Source organism: Micropterus salmoides, unplaced genomic scaffold (genome assembly GCF_014851395.1).
Source record: "Micropterus salmoides isolate LMB-PRFRI ecotype aquatic unplaced genomic scaffold, ASM1485139v1 Ms_hic_scaffold_15, whole genome shotgun sequence".
Lineage (NCBI taxonomy): Eukaryota > Metazoa > Chordata > Actinopteri > Centrarchiformes > Centrarchidae > Micropterus > Micropterus salmoides.
Genome location: NW_024040596.1, coordinates 6,188,747 through 6,206,033, shown reverse-complemented (window position 1 = coordinate 6,206,033; position 17,287 = coordinate 6,188,747). Strand labels below are relative to the sequence as shown.

Genomic DNA, 17,287 nt, shown 5'->3' with positions numbered 1-17,287 from the left:
CAAGTTACAAAGTGCTTTAACAAGTGTAAAGACAATAATACCCAAAAGACAATAATACAAAAACAAGACAAGATAAAAGCAAGAAAACATTAAAAAGACTAAAATACACATTTAAGATAAATCTAAAATAAGTAAAATAGAATAAAATAAAAGGGATAAAATAAAGTCAAAATCGGGAAAGGCTCTCCTATAAAAGTATGTTTTAAGAAGGGACTTAAAAGAGTTCACTGACTCGGCCGACCTGATTTCCTCGGGCAGGCTGTTCCAGAGCCTCGGCCCCTGACAGCAAACGCTCTGTCCCCTTTAGTTTTCAGTCGAGACTCTGGAACAGACCTCTGCCCGAGGATCTCAAGGTACGTGCTGGTGTGTATGGGACTAAAAGATCAGAAATATGACAAGGTGAGAGGCCATGAAGAGCTTTAAAAGTGATCAATAAAATTTTAAAGTCAATTCTAAAACATACTGGGAGCCAGCTAAGATAGGGGTAATTTGGTCATATTTCCTTGTTCTGGTTAAAAGCCTGGCAGCTGAGTTCTGGACAGTCTGGAGTTGATCAGTAGAGTTTTGGGGTTAAACAAGTGAAAAGGATGTTGCAATAATCCAGGCATGATGAGATGAAGGCGTGTAAAATGGTCTTGGTGTATAATTTGGCGAATATTTGCTATATTTCTAAGTTGATAAAAACATGATTGAACAAGCTTTGTGGTGTGCTACTCGAAATTTAAATTACTATCAAACCAAACACCAAGGTTCTTTGCAAAAGGCTTAATGTGATTTACCGGGGAACCAGCAGATGGCAGTATTTGTTTTGCCATCTGCTGGGACCCAATGACCAGGATTTCTGTTTTGTCTGAGTTCAACTGGAGGAAATGATTTGACGGGAGCTGGGATTGAACTGCCAACCTTCCAATTAACGGCCAACCCGCTCTATCTCCTGAGCCAAAGCCACCATGCTTACTGCTAATATGTCAAAGGGGAAGCAGATACAAGGAAAACAAAATGGGTACTAAGACCGACCCCTGAGGCACACCATATTTAACTGGACAGAACGAAGAGACATTATTGTTTATAGACACGCAAAACTTCTTATTTGACAGGTAGGATGAAAACCATTCTAGGGCAGTACCAGAGATCCCCACCCAGTCTGTCTAACATGATGTTGTGATCAATGGTGTCAAAAGCAGCGTTAAGGTCCAGGAGTACAAGGACTGAGCACATGCCTTCATCAGCAGACATTAAAAGGTCATTGGTGACTTTAAGCAGGGCAGTCTCAGTGCTGTGGTACTTCCTGAAACCAGACTGAAACTTTTCAAATAATTTGTTATTTTCCAGTACAGTGAGCAGCTGTTTGGATAAAATTATTTCTAAACTCTTTGCAATAAAAGGCAGTTTTGAAATTGGTCTAAAATTTTGTGGGAGGGAGGGATCTAAACCTGGTTTCTTTAAAAGTGGGTTCACACAAGCCGTTTTAAAATATTCAGGGACACAACCAGTAGATAGGGAGCTGTTGAAAACAGAGATCAAATGGGGCCCTACAGAATCCATTACTTAAAAACTTTGTAGGTATTACGTCAAGTGGGCTGGAGGACACTCTCATTTGTGATACTGTTTTTAAAAGCTCAGACAAGTCGATGGGATAAAACTGGTTAAAACTCTCTTGTTGCTGGTGAGGAACCTCTGAGTAAGAGGCCACGGGGGTAATAGAGGCTCTGATTGACACCACCTTATTTTTTCCAATAAGGTGGATAAGATAAGATAAAAATCATTACTTCCAGCTGAGGCACAAGGAGGGGTTGGGTTTACCAGCTGATCCACAGTCTTAAACAGAAACCTGGGATTGTGTTTATGTGTAGTAATGAGTTCAGAAAAATAGTGTGTTCTCGCATCCTTAACCATGTTATTGCAGTTAATTAATAAATCCTTCAGACTGAGGTAATGGACTTGGAGACTGGATTTTTTCCATCTGCGCTCTGCTTTCCTGCTTTCTCTTTTTAGGGTGCGAATGCTGTCATTTATCCAGGGTTGCTTACCAGCTTTAGACGTAGGCCTAACCTTTAGAGGAGCAGTAATATTTAGTGACGACAAGCAGATATGATTGAAGTGATCGACCAGATTGATGGTGTTGGAATCAGACAGGTGTTGGCTTTGGCTCTGAAAGAATGCGCAAAACTTTGAAACACTTTGTTCATTAAAGATGCGAGAACACACGGAGCTTGATGAGGCGGCATGAGTAACAGGAGATTCGCGGCTAAAAACAATACATCTGTGGTCAGATATGGTCATGTCCACTAATTCCACAGAGGAAATGCTGACACCCAGGGTAAAAACCAAGTCCAGTGTATGACCACGGTTATGGGTTTGCCCTTTGACATGTTGTTTGACATGTCAGTTGCATTAATATTGGTGGGGTCATCAACATGAATATTAAAATCACCACAAAGAACAATTCTGTCTTAATTTAAAACCAGAGTAGATAAAAATTCAGGAAGTTCTGATAATCCTCCAGACGGTTTTGAGGGATGATAAATTATAACAAATATGACAGGTTGCAGCCCTCCAACTTTAAGAGTGAGAACTTCAAAGGAGTTAAATTCATCACAGCGTATTTGATGACATTTCAAATTTTTCCTATACACGCTCATTAGTCCACCACCACGACCACTGACCCTCGGTTGACTAAAACATCATATTGAGGCGAACACAGTTCAGCTACCTGGCTATAGTCATTCAGGCATAATAATAAAGGCAGCACCAAAATATGTAGCATGCCTAAACAAACTGGTACAAAATGAAGTAGAGGGATGACACTCAGATTCAGCATTCAGAAATAATGAATATTTATACTAAATAACAGAATTTAACTAACTAAACTCTGGACTCCACCCTTCAAAAAGGGAAAATGATAGCCAACATGACTCAGTTGTGGAGGTTTCTAAGTTCTTGACTCGTAAACAAAACTTCATCTTCAAGTTCTTTAAAAAAAATAAATGAGGTATAATAAACAACACACTACACACCCAACTTATAACTAAATATACAAATTGATGAATGTACATGCAATGAACACAGCAATAGACAAGCTTAATTTGTGTGAACAAAGGAGACCACACCACCAACATTAACCTGTGAAAATAACTCAGCAGCTCAGATTGCTGGGAAGTAAAAGGAAAATATCTGAAACCATTCAGATTGTTTCTATATTGATGTGGGACTTTATTTCTAACCTAACCTTCCCTAATTGCCCTAACACTGTGGCATTAACCCCAAGGTTGGGAAGGGAAAGTTAAGATTCACCTCCTTGTTGAGCTCTCAGTTTTACTTGGGGTGATAAACCATGAGGTGGCTCAGCTTTACCGTTATCTCTCTCTCTCTGCAGGCGGCAGGATGATGACATTTTCTCTCACCACTTAGTCAGATCATAGGCATTTTAGTTACCTTTGGACAGAGCCAGGCTAGCTGTTTCCACCAGCTTCCAGTCTTTGTGCTGAGCTAAGCTAACCAGCTTCTGGCTGTAGCTTCATATTCACTGTACAACCATCAGAGTGGCATTTTCTCATCTAGACCTCAGCAAACAAGCATATTTCTCGAACTGTCAAACTATTACTTTAAGGAGAATGGAACGATGAGTGTACAAAGAACACTTTAGTAGTAGTCGGATAAATGAACAATAAGTAATGAAGCCTACTGCTTGAAGAATGTTTAAACATGTGGCATCATGTGCAAAGGTGGACAGAATTTACCCAAGTGGACAAGTTCATTCTTTAAAATTGACTCAATGAGTTGGAGCTACTATGGATGGGATTGGTGCTGATCATAGACTGGGGATAATTCTATGTAATACCGCAGTTGTGTGGATGTAAAGACAAGAAAGGACCATGTCTTGACATTGCACATGAATAAGCAGGATAAAACTTTATTAATCAATAAAACTTTGCTCTTTGACAAAGAAATACCTCATAGTTCTTTTACATAAATAAATTGTGTTTACAGCATCTGTAATACCACTGTTATCATTACTGTACAAACAGACAAATAATAATGCTGTTACATTGTCAGATTTATTGGAAATTCATTTACATCTTTCCATGTAAGCTTTGTGTGTGTGTGTGTGTGTGTGTGTGTGTGTGTGTGTTTGTGTGTGTGTGTGTGACTGCAATGTATCTGTAACCACTGAAGCTGTAAGGGTTTTTACAAGCCCATGCAAAGCCTAGAGCAACAGAGAAGTGGTTAGTATTGCTATCATAATTTTGTGAAAATAAGTGAAATGATTGGTGTGATGCCTCTTATGGGGCGATGGGAATAAATCAGTTCAATACAAGTACACCTAGAGTGGACACATGTTTTCAGTGATTTAGCACAGTTCATCAAGCTGCAGAACTGGACATGTTTCTGAGCTATTTCAATGAAACAATGAAATGGAGTCAAATAGTATCCCACCTGCCTGTTTGAGCAAACAAGTAATACATGTTCAGAGATAATTTCTTTAAAAACCTCTGACAGTCTTTTAGCGAGATGGACCGTGAGGGTTGAAAAATGTCATGGTGCAGAGGAAAAACCACATTATAGATGAATGAACTGCAACTGCAACTCTGGTGATCATAGAATTCCAGTTAACATATTTATAGTTTTTGGTATTCAGCTGTTGCACTTACCCAGTGATTTAGAGAGAGAGCAACAGCTTCAAAGAGCACTGACTTCTAAGGAGTGTAAGGGGGACAGGCACAGCACCTGGCCTAAATTTTCTGTAGCATGAATGTGCACAAGAGAAGTGGCATGAAAATAAGACTAAAGTGCAACGAAGAGAGGTAGAAAGGATTCTGTTGCCAAGATCAAAATGGTTTCCAGTTTATCCAAACACAATATAGTTAACCATATGAGCCACAGAGCTAGTGAAGATACCGTTACTAAGACTGAGTTATCATGAGTTTGTTCTGTGCCTTATGTGGTGGTCATTAGCGTGTAAACACTGTGCTTTGCTAGTTAAAGTGATTGTAAAGATTGTCTTCTATGCATAAGAGAAGGGGGTGAGGGGGCATTACAAATCAGTGTGCTGTTGGTGAGTTGAAGTAGTGTGAGCTCATCCACGCCTTCATTTTATAACTAATACTTATTCTTCACACAATGGAACTAAAGATAATATCAATACATTTGCACCTTGTCCAGTGTGTTGACTCTGAGTCGATAATTACAGTGTTGAGTGGATGTACTATAGGCCCCTTCAGAATCACTGTCCAAGGCTTTGTAACTGTCTTCAGCGTGGGATAAATTTAGACTCTCTCCCTTGGATCCAGTGTGCTGAATACTAATTAAAATTCCTGTCATGTGGCCACCTACCACAAGGGGGCTCACAAGCACTTTGGATTCACAACTACAGCCCACAAACTAATGTGAACAATACCAAGGTTAGTGACACATCTATGAATTATTTATAGCTTTTCATTTCTAGTTTGATTAATCTCAATGAATTTGTATAAAAGCGATTTTATTAAAGAAATCTAAATTTGAGGTGCTGCTCTTCCTCCAACTATACAGCAAGAGGGTGACAGCGAAGGTATTCCTCTCACTATCATCCACACCATTCATCATTGTTTCTTTAGAAATTTGTGCCAGTGGGTAAATTGGGGCTGTGGTCAGTTGCTAGTCCTGTTTCGACATTTGCTTAATATATATAATCATTTGCTTTAGACAGCTTCTGTGCATCAGTGATATAGAGGCCTTGGACAGTGCTGTCAGACACCTACATCCAATCTCAGATTTTCATTTACAGTGCTAAAACTTACAGTAATACTTGTCATTTAATTTCACCAATAATCTACAGCAATATGGAAAACAACATTTACAGTATAAGCACTATAGAGTAAACATTTTTAATTATATGCAACATTGATCATCCTGTACTTGAACTATATGCTGTCTACTCCAAAAAGCCTGTTATGTCGGCCATAAAGTACAATGACTATATTTGTTACTTTTTGTACTGATGCACCCAAACAGTGTAATAAACATATTTACAGACTGTGTGGTTTGTATTTACATTGCATTCATTGCACATAATAATGAACAATAACGATGGGAACGTGCACAATAAATGGATAATAAGCATGTAAGCAGACACAGGAGGAAAAACAGCCTTTGCAAAACGATGCAATGAAAATTATATTCCCACAGGCTGCTTTTTCTGTTTCATTATGCTTTGTTTCACCTTAGGTTTGTTTCATCTTCGTCTTATCCAACTTTCCATATGAACTTTGCAGTCAAAACGAGGAAAAAAATAAAAAAAATAGTAATAAAAGTAAATCTTTGTTAGAAAAATTGATAAATAACATGATCATAGCAATTTGTACAGGAAACCTTCCTGCAGAGTTTAGTGCTTTTACATCTATTATTTCTTTAAGTCTGAAAAGTGGTTAAGCCTGGTAAAACTTTACTTTCCAAATTTCAAGTAAAAAACAAAAGATACTTAATGGATTACAGTGAATAACTGATGGTTGGTAAAAAAATCAAAAGATATGTACAATATATGGCAATGTAACATGTGATACAGATAGAGCAGTTAAATACCCTCAAATCATTTCTTAGTTTTTAGTTACCCATTGTGTCTAAATGGGCACTGTGCTAAACTGTCAGCAGCAAACACCAGTGCATGGTTTGCTAATTTGTGCTTGGATACATTACATACAATACAATAGGCTACACAATGCAATATAAACTGATCAAATGACTTGTGCACTTAGGTTTATAGCCATTGTATGGCAAATGTTTGTCCTTAGTGTCTCCTGTCCTCTTTACTGCTGTTTGCTTTTAGTTGTAGAGTTTCTAGATCGAGGCCGACCTCACCGTGTTCGCTGATGCTTTTCACCTTCTGGAGACAGGAGTGTTTGCTGACTCAGTACTGCTTATGAGCTCTCTGTCTGAGTGCCCTTTTCTCTGCTTCCCACTCTGTATAGTGGCTGCTGCTGTTGAAGGGAGGAGGCTAGTGACACAAACTCCTCTCTGGCTGTATTAGGAAAGGAACAGGTGTGCTTGTATATATTAATTTAACTTAAAAAGTAGTAGGCAGCTCTCAGCTCAACATGAAGTTTGTATTCTTAATTGAGATACAATAGGAAGACACAACACATTTGTGGGAATTGTTAGGTCTCTGAAAATAATATTACAAAGAGTACGGCCTAGACGTGCTCTATATGAAAAGTGCAATGAGATCATTTTTGTTATGAATTATATAAATAAACTGAACTGAATACATGTTGATCCCCATTATGCCCATTACAACAATAGCTGAACCCACAAGGACAAATGATTATATTGTAGTCTGTGATGATATGAATGTTATCTAAGCAGCAAGTACAGTATGTCTAGGTTCCAAAGCTCCAGTTGGTGGACAGTAGTCTCAGTTCTTGAGCCTTTTCCTTGTTCTAGGTGTAGAAGAAGAGAAGTGTTATCTTTCCAGGAGGTGGTCTTCAATCATGTCCTTTCCCCTCAAAGTCTCTCAGGCGTCTGCGTTTGTGTGTGTGTGTGCATGCATGTGTGTTTGTTTATGTCTGAATGTACTATGTACAGTATATACAGCATGTGTGTATATATTCATGTGTATAAGAACATGGGTGTATAGAGTCTGTATGTACTGAATGTGCAGGGGTAGTGTGGATTAAAGTGTGTTTGAAAGACAGAGAGAAGAGGGCGGAGGGCAGGAGGCAGCCAGGTGTTTGTCGGTGTGTCTGTGTGTTTGTGTGTGTGTGTGTGAACCTGCTCGTCTGGTCAACACACAGGTGTCTCACTCAAAGCGTTCGTAGTTCCTCGTCTGTCTCACACGGGGCACCATGTCCCTCAGGAGTCTGCGGGGACAGAAACAAGGTCTCATTGGAAAGAATGTAAATGTCCAAGGAGCCCAACTACTACAGATCTGTCAAGTTGACATGTGAATCTGGCATTGATAGAATATGGATGGCAGAAATTATGAAATATTTGAGATCATATGAAGAAATATAGACCGGGGACTGCTGTTGGTTTATCTCTTACTTGACGCCATATGCCAAAATGATGAATCCAATGAGAACTCCAATGGTGCCATCCAGAAACCACACATCAGTGTGATGCTTGAAGACTTCGGCGCTGATCAGAATGGAAAATCCCATAATAGCACCGACCAAAGAGTTAAAGCCTAAAAAAAACAAACATGGAGGAAATGTCATGTCTGTTTATGCATTGTATGTATGAGTCAAGTAGTTTAACCCTAAATACTGGTGCTGGGCAACGATTAAAATCTTTAATTACGATTAATCGCATTGTTATGCGCAAAATTTAATAATGAATTCTAAAGTAGTGTATTGTGCAATTTTTATTTAAATTTACTGCTATATATATAAAGCGCAAAAACATGTGTTTGCAAACACTTTAAACAAATAAGGTACTTTTTACCAGCAGTATTCCCTTTACACAGTAGCAATAAAATATTTCCTGTAAATCTCAACTTAAATATTAATGTAATCAAATCAAATATTAAACCAAAGCTATTGCCACTGCCAGGGCTTTACCTTTTATCTAACTTGTTAAAACAAGTTAGCATCAGAGTTCAGAGCCACGATCATAACATCATAACTGGTTAACATATTTAAATCTGTTTTCTTGTTTTGCTTTAACAGGTATCCGCAGAAACATTTTTTATCTGGGAGCAGCATAAACAGTCTATGTTCAACAGCATAAACAGTCTATGTTCAGTAGCAACTACTCAGAGAGTCCCTGTTAAGGCCTTTTCACACAGGAAGCGATTTATGCACCTTGTAAATCATTTTCATTGAGAGGCGAGTGTGTAGGAAGGGAGGCGTGGGCATTTTGACAGGCGTAGCGACAAGTGGGCGTGTTCCTGTGAAACTGTCGCAGTCGTGCTCGCCTCACGCAAGTGCCCGCCAGCTGCCGAAGTTGAATTGTCTTAAACTTTGGGTATGCGACGTGCAGCACAAATCTTTGGAAGAGAGACTGATCCTCGTTGTTTGTGAGTCTCCAGAATCTATTAATGTTTACTAAATAGTTATCAGGACATGGCAGAGCATCCCAGCAAAACTAGATGAAGGCCTATCAGGTAAAGTTATGTATGTTAACTTAAGTTAAATTGACTACAGCTGTGTAGCGCACAGAAGCTGTTGCCATGGTTACTCTCCATAGAGCGCCTGCTGTTTACTCGCGGAGCGCTGTCTTACAGATCCCACACGCTGCATCCACTGCTTGTCTGGGTGGGTGATTTGCAGGCTGATCAACATCCCACCCCTCCTGTGACCCGTGCTTTGACTGGATGTGTATTCAAAGCCAGTGAGCAACGGACTTTCAAACTAATAATAATAATAATAATAATAATAACTGAGTCAACATGAGATAAAATAATTGTCGGCGTTAATTAATTAATGCATTATCCTCTCATGGAACTCATGGCAAGAAAGCAAAGAAGCATATTTACCAAAGTTTGGGATTATTTTAAACAAACCTTTACCACAGAAGTGGAAAGGGAGAAACCTTCTGGAGTTGTTTTTGAAACTCTCAAATACAAATGGCTAAAGCCTACATAATTGTTGGCTACATGGCCTGTATTTGAGTTGCCCTGTATACCCTTATATACCCTGTATTTATAATTACATTTCTACTGTTGTGAAAGCTAGCATAGAGGGTTATTGTCTCGCCTGCAGTGAGTGTATAGTCTTGTGGGAAATATATCCAAGCTCTGAGAACAGCAACCTCAGGTTTATTGGATTGATGCCCTGTGTGTTCTGAGACCAAGGGATAGCAGTGTGTGTGTGTGTGTGTGTGTGCTGTGTGCTTTTGTACACATGTGCATGTGTCTATAAGCAGCGTGTGGGTCACAACCTATTAGATCTTTCAATTCAGTGGTGTGAGTAACTCCTTCTCTCACACAGAAAAACACACAAGTATCCTCTGTTTTGTGGTTTTGGTTTTAATGCTGTTTTGTTTTGGTTGTCACGTGTTGTGTTTGGGGTTAGTTCCCCTAACTTTAACCATGGCTTTCAACATTTGGTTCAGGGTCAGGGAAGGTTATTTCATGGTATCTTAAGCTACTTCATACTTCTACCACACTACCTTTCAGAGGGAAATATTGACTCCACCACATTTATTTAACAGATAAAGCTTTTAGTTACTATGTAGATTAAGACTTTGAAGCCTATAATGAGCATATAAAATGTCATAGAGATATTTAAACCACCCAACAGCATAAAAAATAATAAAATAACCCCCTTTTGAACCGGCTGTTAAACAATCAAATGCCTCTAACAAGTGAATGCATTACTAATAATCCAACAATAATATTTAATACTATAACAAGGGCCATTTTGTTGTACTTTTATTTTAAGTATATAGGGTTAGGGTTAGTTTTCTGTGCATTGATATTGAATAAATCTACCACTGTTTGTTTAATATTACTAAATATTATTAAATATTTATATGTTAATGTTTCATTTAAACATCTTAACGTGAATTCTTTTAATTTATATAAATATACTATAATATGAAAATAAATGCACATGGTTTCAACAACATTTTAGCTTCTTTTTGTCCCTGTTGAGCACCCCCAGTTCCTCTATTTACAGTATCCTTCAACACTACATCCTCTAAAACTCAAAATCATTTTTAAAGCCATATTTTTCTCCCTCAACTACTTGTCACCAGCAGGAGAGAGACACAGACATTGATTATCAGCAGTAGGCAAAAGAAATGTCTTATGAGTTACAGAATATTTTCCTGGGCATTTGTCTGTATTGAGTGAGTCAAATGCGTTGTAAAGACCTCTTAGTTTGGTGTGCTATTCATTTATTTATATTTAACTATGTGTGTGTGTGTGTGTACCATACCATCAGTGATAAGTGCCCTGCTAGTCAGCACTCTTCCCAGCATGAACTTGGCCACAGCCAGCACAGCACACGTGAGCCCACTCACTATAGACACACTGAAGAGAAAGTCATCCTACAGACAGACAGGGAGGAGAAGATAGAAAAGCAGATTATTTGTTAATAGGTTGCGGTAAACTTTGTGTGCTGGCTGATAAAGGGGGAAAGGCTAAAGATAAAGCAAGCAAACAAACTGAGAGGAAGCTCAGGCTGTACAGACACTGTGTGGATCGCCAACGTGATCAGTCAGACGGAATGACCCACAAAGCTTTTGTCAGCTCAACCATTAATAATATACTGTATATACAGACTTGGTGCATTAATCCGAAGGTCATACAGATGACATCTCTTAAGTGATGTGAGTCTCTGGTGTTTTCAACTTAAGTCTCCAACTGACTCAGCAAAAACCAACGCTAGACCCCACAGGGCCTCCCCCTCCAATGTAATTGGCCCAACAGAAGGGGAGAGAGACACAGACAACAATGAGAGGAAAAATAAATGATAAACTGGGACAGTAGGAGACATGTGAAAATGGACCTCACCTTTCTTCACTAGACTTTTGGTCAGGGCTATTTATAACACATTTGGATCAAATATAGCAATGTGCATAGTTTGTGTCACACAAACAGACAGGCCTGTTTCAGAGCAGACTGACTCTGAGAAGGGAAAGCACAGGTGTTACTAAAAAAATTAACGATGGCTTTGTCCTAGTAAGCCATGGCACTGTGAAGGTGAGCCAGCATGCACAATAGCAAGACCCCATATCTAATGCAGCTAAATGGAAATCAGCCATGATTTATTAAAACATTTTTTTTTTGTTACAGCGGTGCTATTCCTACTGTGACAAATCAAAATGTCTTCCATCAAAAAGGAGTCAAAGAAGTTTGGCAATGTCTGTAGGATTTACATGCACATGAATCAAGTTTCAAGTTAAGTGTTTTCCTACTTTATTTGAACTTCTCTTTTAATGTCCTCTTTGCAAAAAAATTATAATATGAGTGTTAACATTAGCCTAACTTGCCAGTATTCTTCTTTGCCTCTCCTACATGTAACGTTGCTGCCATCTCTTAGTCTGAATATTGAAGTTGTTGACATGAATTACTGACCAGTAATTATATAATGTATTTAGTAAAGGCACTACACACTCACTCACTCACTTCACTTCCCTGATTAGACTCTTTGGAGAGACTGTGCTTGACTTTTGTTGCAACTGTTTGGGTGGGAGAGGTTACACCATAACATTCTTATTGGTTCATGAAGCTTGGGTAGCATAGATCCAGCGAGTGAGTGTGGGTGCACATGGTCTTAAGAGTATTTAACAGTATTCTAACCTGTACTAATACTCTGCCCCTCTCTGTTGCTGTATAATGTATTGTATTTTTTCAGCAGGCTGAAAAAGGCAAGAAAGGGACTGCTTGTAGTTCTTTAGGTGAGTCCTTATTTAGATTGATAGGTGTTGGTTATTAAAGAGGTGGTATTATACTTTTTGGCTTTTCCCCTCTCCTTTATTTAGTTATATTTCTTTTTTGTGCATGTAACAGGTTTGCAAAGTGAAAAAGCCCAAAGTCCAGCCCAAAGGGAGTTCCCATCTCCCACAGAAAGCTCTGCTCAGAACCGCTTGAAAACAGCTTGTTTGTAGTCCAGCCCTTCACTTCCTTTACTTGTGACGTCACAATGAAAACGCGTCCTAAAGCTTGCCAAGCGGCTAGTGGGGTCAGGCACGCCCTCTAACCAAGCTAGTCTGAGCGGAGGCCTTTTGGCTCCGACTCGCCTTTGTTTGGTTTTCCATTGTAGAAATGTTGTACCTGTACCTGCTTCCAGGTACTTTTTTTCGTATCACCTCACCTCCGTCGAGGTTCCAAGCAAGCTGAGGGAGACAGATCAGCAGTCTGTCATGTTTTCACGTTAAAACGTAACACGACAGACTGCTGATTGGTCAGAGAGAATATTCACTATTCACTGCATCATCATTGCTTGCGCCAGACAGAGGCCAGCAACAGAAAGTTTTATATTTTACAGTTTTTGTATGGAATTTCATCACTAAATCCACTCCAGAAGTTTTGAGGTGAGAAATCAGCTGTGTAGATTTCCAATATTGACAGTTTTATGAGGAGTGATGGCGGAACAAAAATGTGCTTGAATATTTTTGGAGTTAAGGAGCTCTGCAAGTGGCAACCCGCAGGAGGAGCATGTGAGGCCGGCCAGCCGCCCGCTCACAGAGCCCTCTGCTCCCGCCGTCACACAGACCGCTGCAGCAACAACGGCAGAGGAAAACACAGCTAGAAGGTTTTCATACCGCTTATCTGTCTTTACGTTCTGAGGAATGTTGAAACGTTTTAACTTAAAAAAGAGAAAGCTGTGTGGATACTGTACTATCTGAAATGGGAAACGGAGCAGGGCCGAGTAGAGTCGAGTCTATCGATTTGCGCTATGGTCGCATTTTTCGGCAAGGCAGCATAGATCGTCAGAACACCGGCAACATTTCAACGTTTAGTCCTAAAAGACGATGCAACTCCAACTCTGTTTGGACAACCTGCAAGTATGCTTTACTGGTTGTGTATTATATTTAAAATAAACACGGTAACTTCACAGACTGTTCAAGTGCGGAGTTGTTGTAAATGTTGGCTAACACAGCTAAAGTTATAGCTATAATGCTAACATTAAACCAGATGGTGATTTTTATAGCGGTTTATGTTAAGATGTGGAACAATGATGTTGTGTTCTTATACCACCTTCTAGGTTACGGTCGCAGTCTGAAGTAGCTTTGATTTGGATCACACTACATTGTTTCTTATGACCCGCCCTTCTCTGGTTCTGATTGGCTAGTAGTCCTTACCTGGGAAGTGCGCATTTGCAACTCCCAACAAATATTTTGTACAAGTAAGATGCATCACTCTGTAGCTCAAGAGCGGAGCGTACAACACACAGGGTGAAAAGAGGAGCTGCAGCAATGTGCAGTATGAGAAAAATATGGTGTTTTTTGAAAATTATACCATGTAAACCTGTTCTGGTATAACCCCTAATTAAGATTTTGAACCTGAAAATGAGCATAATACCACCTTTTTAAGACTCACTGAAATCAAGATGTGAGAACAAACTGTGTAAAAGCGTGTCACTGCATGCACACACACATGTCCTGTGTGTGTATGTGCTGCACTGGTGTGTGTCGCCCTCTCTCTGTCCAGCACAGAGGCAGGGAGAGCCAATCTCAGCTCTCTGTGTTTAATCAGGCACTAGACACAGACAGCCTGCCATGAGAGCAGCGAACCCAGGACGTGATGCGAATCGGGATTCCTGATTTTCTTCACCCTCTTCCCACACGCAATGTGACACAGCCCTGTGCTTCAAGCTAGCAACATTCAGCTATGTTCACACTGTATTGCTGCTGTTACATTTACATGAACAGGAAACTCTCTCAGAAAAAGAAACCAGAGAACACATGACAGAATCAACAGAGTGTACTTTCGCTCTTCAACGTTCATTTTTTTTTCGTTTCATGATTTCTATCTGGCCTTCTCAGTCACACACGCTGTCCTGCAGACACATACAAACAGGGTATATAAACAGCTCACTGCTGGTAGGATAAATTGCTTCTGACTGCTGTTTGATGAAGACTTCAGTGAACAAGCCTGTTTCTGCAAAAAAGCCCAGAGGTGGATGCAGAGAAAGAGAGGGAGCTAGGTAAGCTTGTAGGGAGCGGTCAGAGAAAGAGGCTGGGTATGATGATGAAAGACCGGGAGAGAGCGGCAAAAGATAATGGATGAGTAAGGGAAGAAAGTATAGAGAGGCTGGATAAATAAGACAGAGAATGAGATGAACCTATTCTTAAACTCCTGCATCCTCAATTTCAACCAAGCCATGCCAAGTGAAAGTATTTTACATAAAAAGACAGAGCCAGATGGCTGATTTGGCTCTTAAACAAATTGATAATCAATTAGACGGAGATTACATGCCAAGAATAGCCCACCACAGTACTGTACAGAATCTGCAGTTTTCTTGTTCTTTCACAACACTTATGCAGAAACACATTAGTTTTATTTAAAAATACAAAAGCAGGGCTAGAAAAGACAGAAAGGCGTCAGAATCCAGACTGAAAAAGAAGGTACAAAGAAGGGAGCAGGATGGTGAAGAAAAGCGAGAGAATGTCAAAAAGAAAGACATAGTAACAGGCTCCTGCTGGTGACAGGAAGCTCCTCTGAGACCTAACACCCACTTTCTATTAACATAATGGCACTGGAGCATCAAACGCAGTCTGCAGACTAGCTGCTGCCCTCAACCTGCTTCTTGTCTCTCTGCTTCATCTCTTTTGATTTGCAGTCAAAGGGGCTTCAGTGACTCATTTTCTACACCATCAAACATGCACTTAAAAATGCTCAAGAAGACACACACTTGGTTTGTTTAGCGCAGATTCATGCACATTACAACATCTGAAATCAAAGTATTTATCCTGCCCTTATACTGCATTATGTCCACATGATGCAGGCCAGGATGCATTCTCGCAAGGTGAATACTCCAGTGGTCAAATTTGTGCAAATAACACAAGGCAAAAATGTGCTTTGCTTTCTGTGTAAAAAGAGCTTAAAATTCCTTCAAGGATGTACGCAATGCATTTTTTGTTTACAAGAAAATTCCACAGGGTGCCTTTAAGATACTTTCCCTGATTTTGTTTTAAAGTCTTACCTTTCCTCTTAGCTCAATGCTGTTTTAAAAGTGCGTTTATCAATCCAAGGAAGGTTAAAATCAAGGGCAACTGGACTGGTTGGGGATACTCAGAGAGGCTTTTTTGTTTAAAAACATCAAAAGTGACATGTGAAGATATATTTGGGCAACACCGCTGGGCTCTGCAACAAAATCAAGCTTTAAATGAAAGTAAATAATAAGAACCTTAAAAAGATACTATGTGTATTTGGAGTTTAAAAATCTCTCTTTCTTCTCTGCCTCGGCTTCACTGGTTAGTGACATGGACAGATGGTCGGGGTTAAATCATTTACAAACCAAATAGGAGGGTTCAAAGCACAGAACTGGGAAGGATGCAATGGGCACACCCCAAACAGTGCGACGATGGAAGAGTTGGGCCGTGGCCCAGCAACAGAAAGATGAGACTATTTTGGGACCTTATTCCTAGTCTTAACACCTCCAGAGAGACGTGGAGGGGGAAGTGATGTTGACATTAGAAAGAAAGTGTGTGTGCGTGTTCCGAAAAGACAAAAGGAACAATAGTCAGGTGGAGGGAGACAAAAACTCTGACGTTAGAAGAGCCACAGCAGAGGGCTATAAAAAGATACTTTGCTCACAACAATTGCTGGTGTGTGCGTATGTGTGTGTTCCTGTGTGTGTACTTTTACTGTATTGATTCAAATTGAGTGCATATGGAACTCCAGGCGCTTGTAAATTTTCATTCATTATGCCTGTTTGTACAAATCTGTGTGTGTGGTGTGTATGGATGTTAACATGTGTACACAGTGTGTGTGTGTGTGTGGGGGGGGGGTGATTTGTGCAGTGAACTCACACTCACATGCTCCTGTGCTTGCCACGTTTCTCATAGCACATATTGATATTGTTGGGGGAATTGCAGCATGTGAGTTGTGTCTTCACAAAGCACAAGGTAACAGCTGTCATGGCATTTGCAATCCTTGAAACTTGAACTAAACAGCATGTGTATATATATATATATATATATATGTCCGAAGCAGGATCAAAACCGCCAAATTTAAGACTTTACCCCTGTTTTAACACACATGATTTACAGTTCAGTTTTATATCAATTTAGGGTAGGGCCTGGCAAAAATGTTATTGCATTAAAAAAAATAATTATATCAATAATTATTATTATTATTAATTATTAACAGATATTTTAAAAATGTTTTCTGTAGTTTTATACATTTGACACTTATTTATCAAAACTTTAATATATTTTGTTGGACTTTTGTTCAAAGTACTATTTAGAAGAATAAAGTTTATTTTTAAACTGCATTATGTCACGGTATCTTGGTATGGTCTCAACATTACAAATATTAGGGAATATCTTTGTTTATGTCATGTGTTTCTCAATATAAGGGGGGAAAAGAATATCAGCCGACATATAGGCATATCAGATTTTAAAATCCTCAAATATCAAAATCAGTAACAGACTATCACAATAAATATCAAATCATTATTTCTTTCAAGTTTAAAGGCAGATTTCTGCTGAAAGTGAAAGTTGAAGAAACTATCATCTGCAGCATCAAAGTAAAACCTGTTAGCTCAACACTTAGCTTTATCCAAACTACATAGATGTCACACAGTTCTTGTGTTGGCACTTTATATCAGCATTGAACAGCAAGTATTTTCCTAAAATATTGTTGAAAATGAGCTAAAGTTCTAAAAAGAGTGGGCTGGTGTGTGTGTGTTGTCGC

The 17,287-nt window shown here is 39.3% G+C and overlaps 1 protein-coding gene across 1 annotated transcript in view; it reads right to left on the bottom strand.

The window, feature by feature from the left end:
• Nucleotides 1-3,897: 3,897 nt before the first annotated feature.
• tmem163a (transmembrane protein 163a) overlaps nucleotides 3,898-17,287 on the bottom strand; it is a 68,157-nt gene continuing 54,767 nt past the window's right edge. Inside the window, exons 6-8 of the mRNA XM_038719525.1 lie at nucleotides 10,857-10,968; nucleotides 8,020-8,161; nucleotides 3,898-7,835 (exon numbers count right to left, since the gene is read on the bottom strand). Coding sequence (XP_038575453.1) covers nucleotides 7,775-7,835; nucleotides 8,020-8,161; nucleotides 10,857-10,968 — 315 coding nt within the window. The 3' untranslated portion in view covers nucleotides 3,898-7,774. The remainder of the gene's footprint in view (nucleotides 7,836-8,019; nucleotides 8,162-10,856; nucleotides 10,969-17,287) is intronic.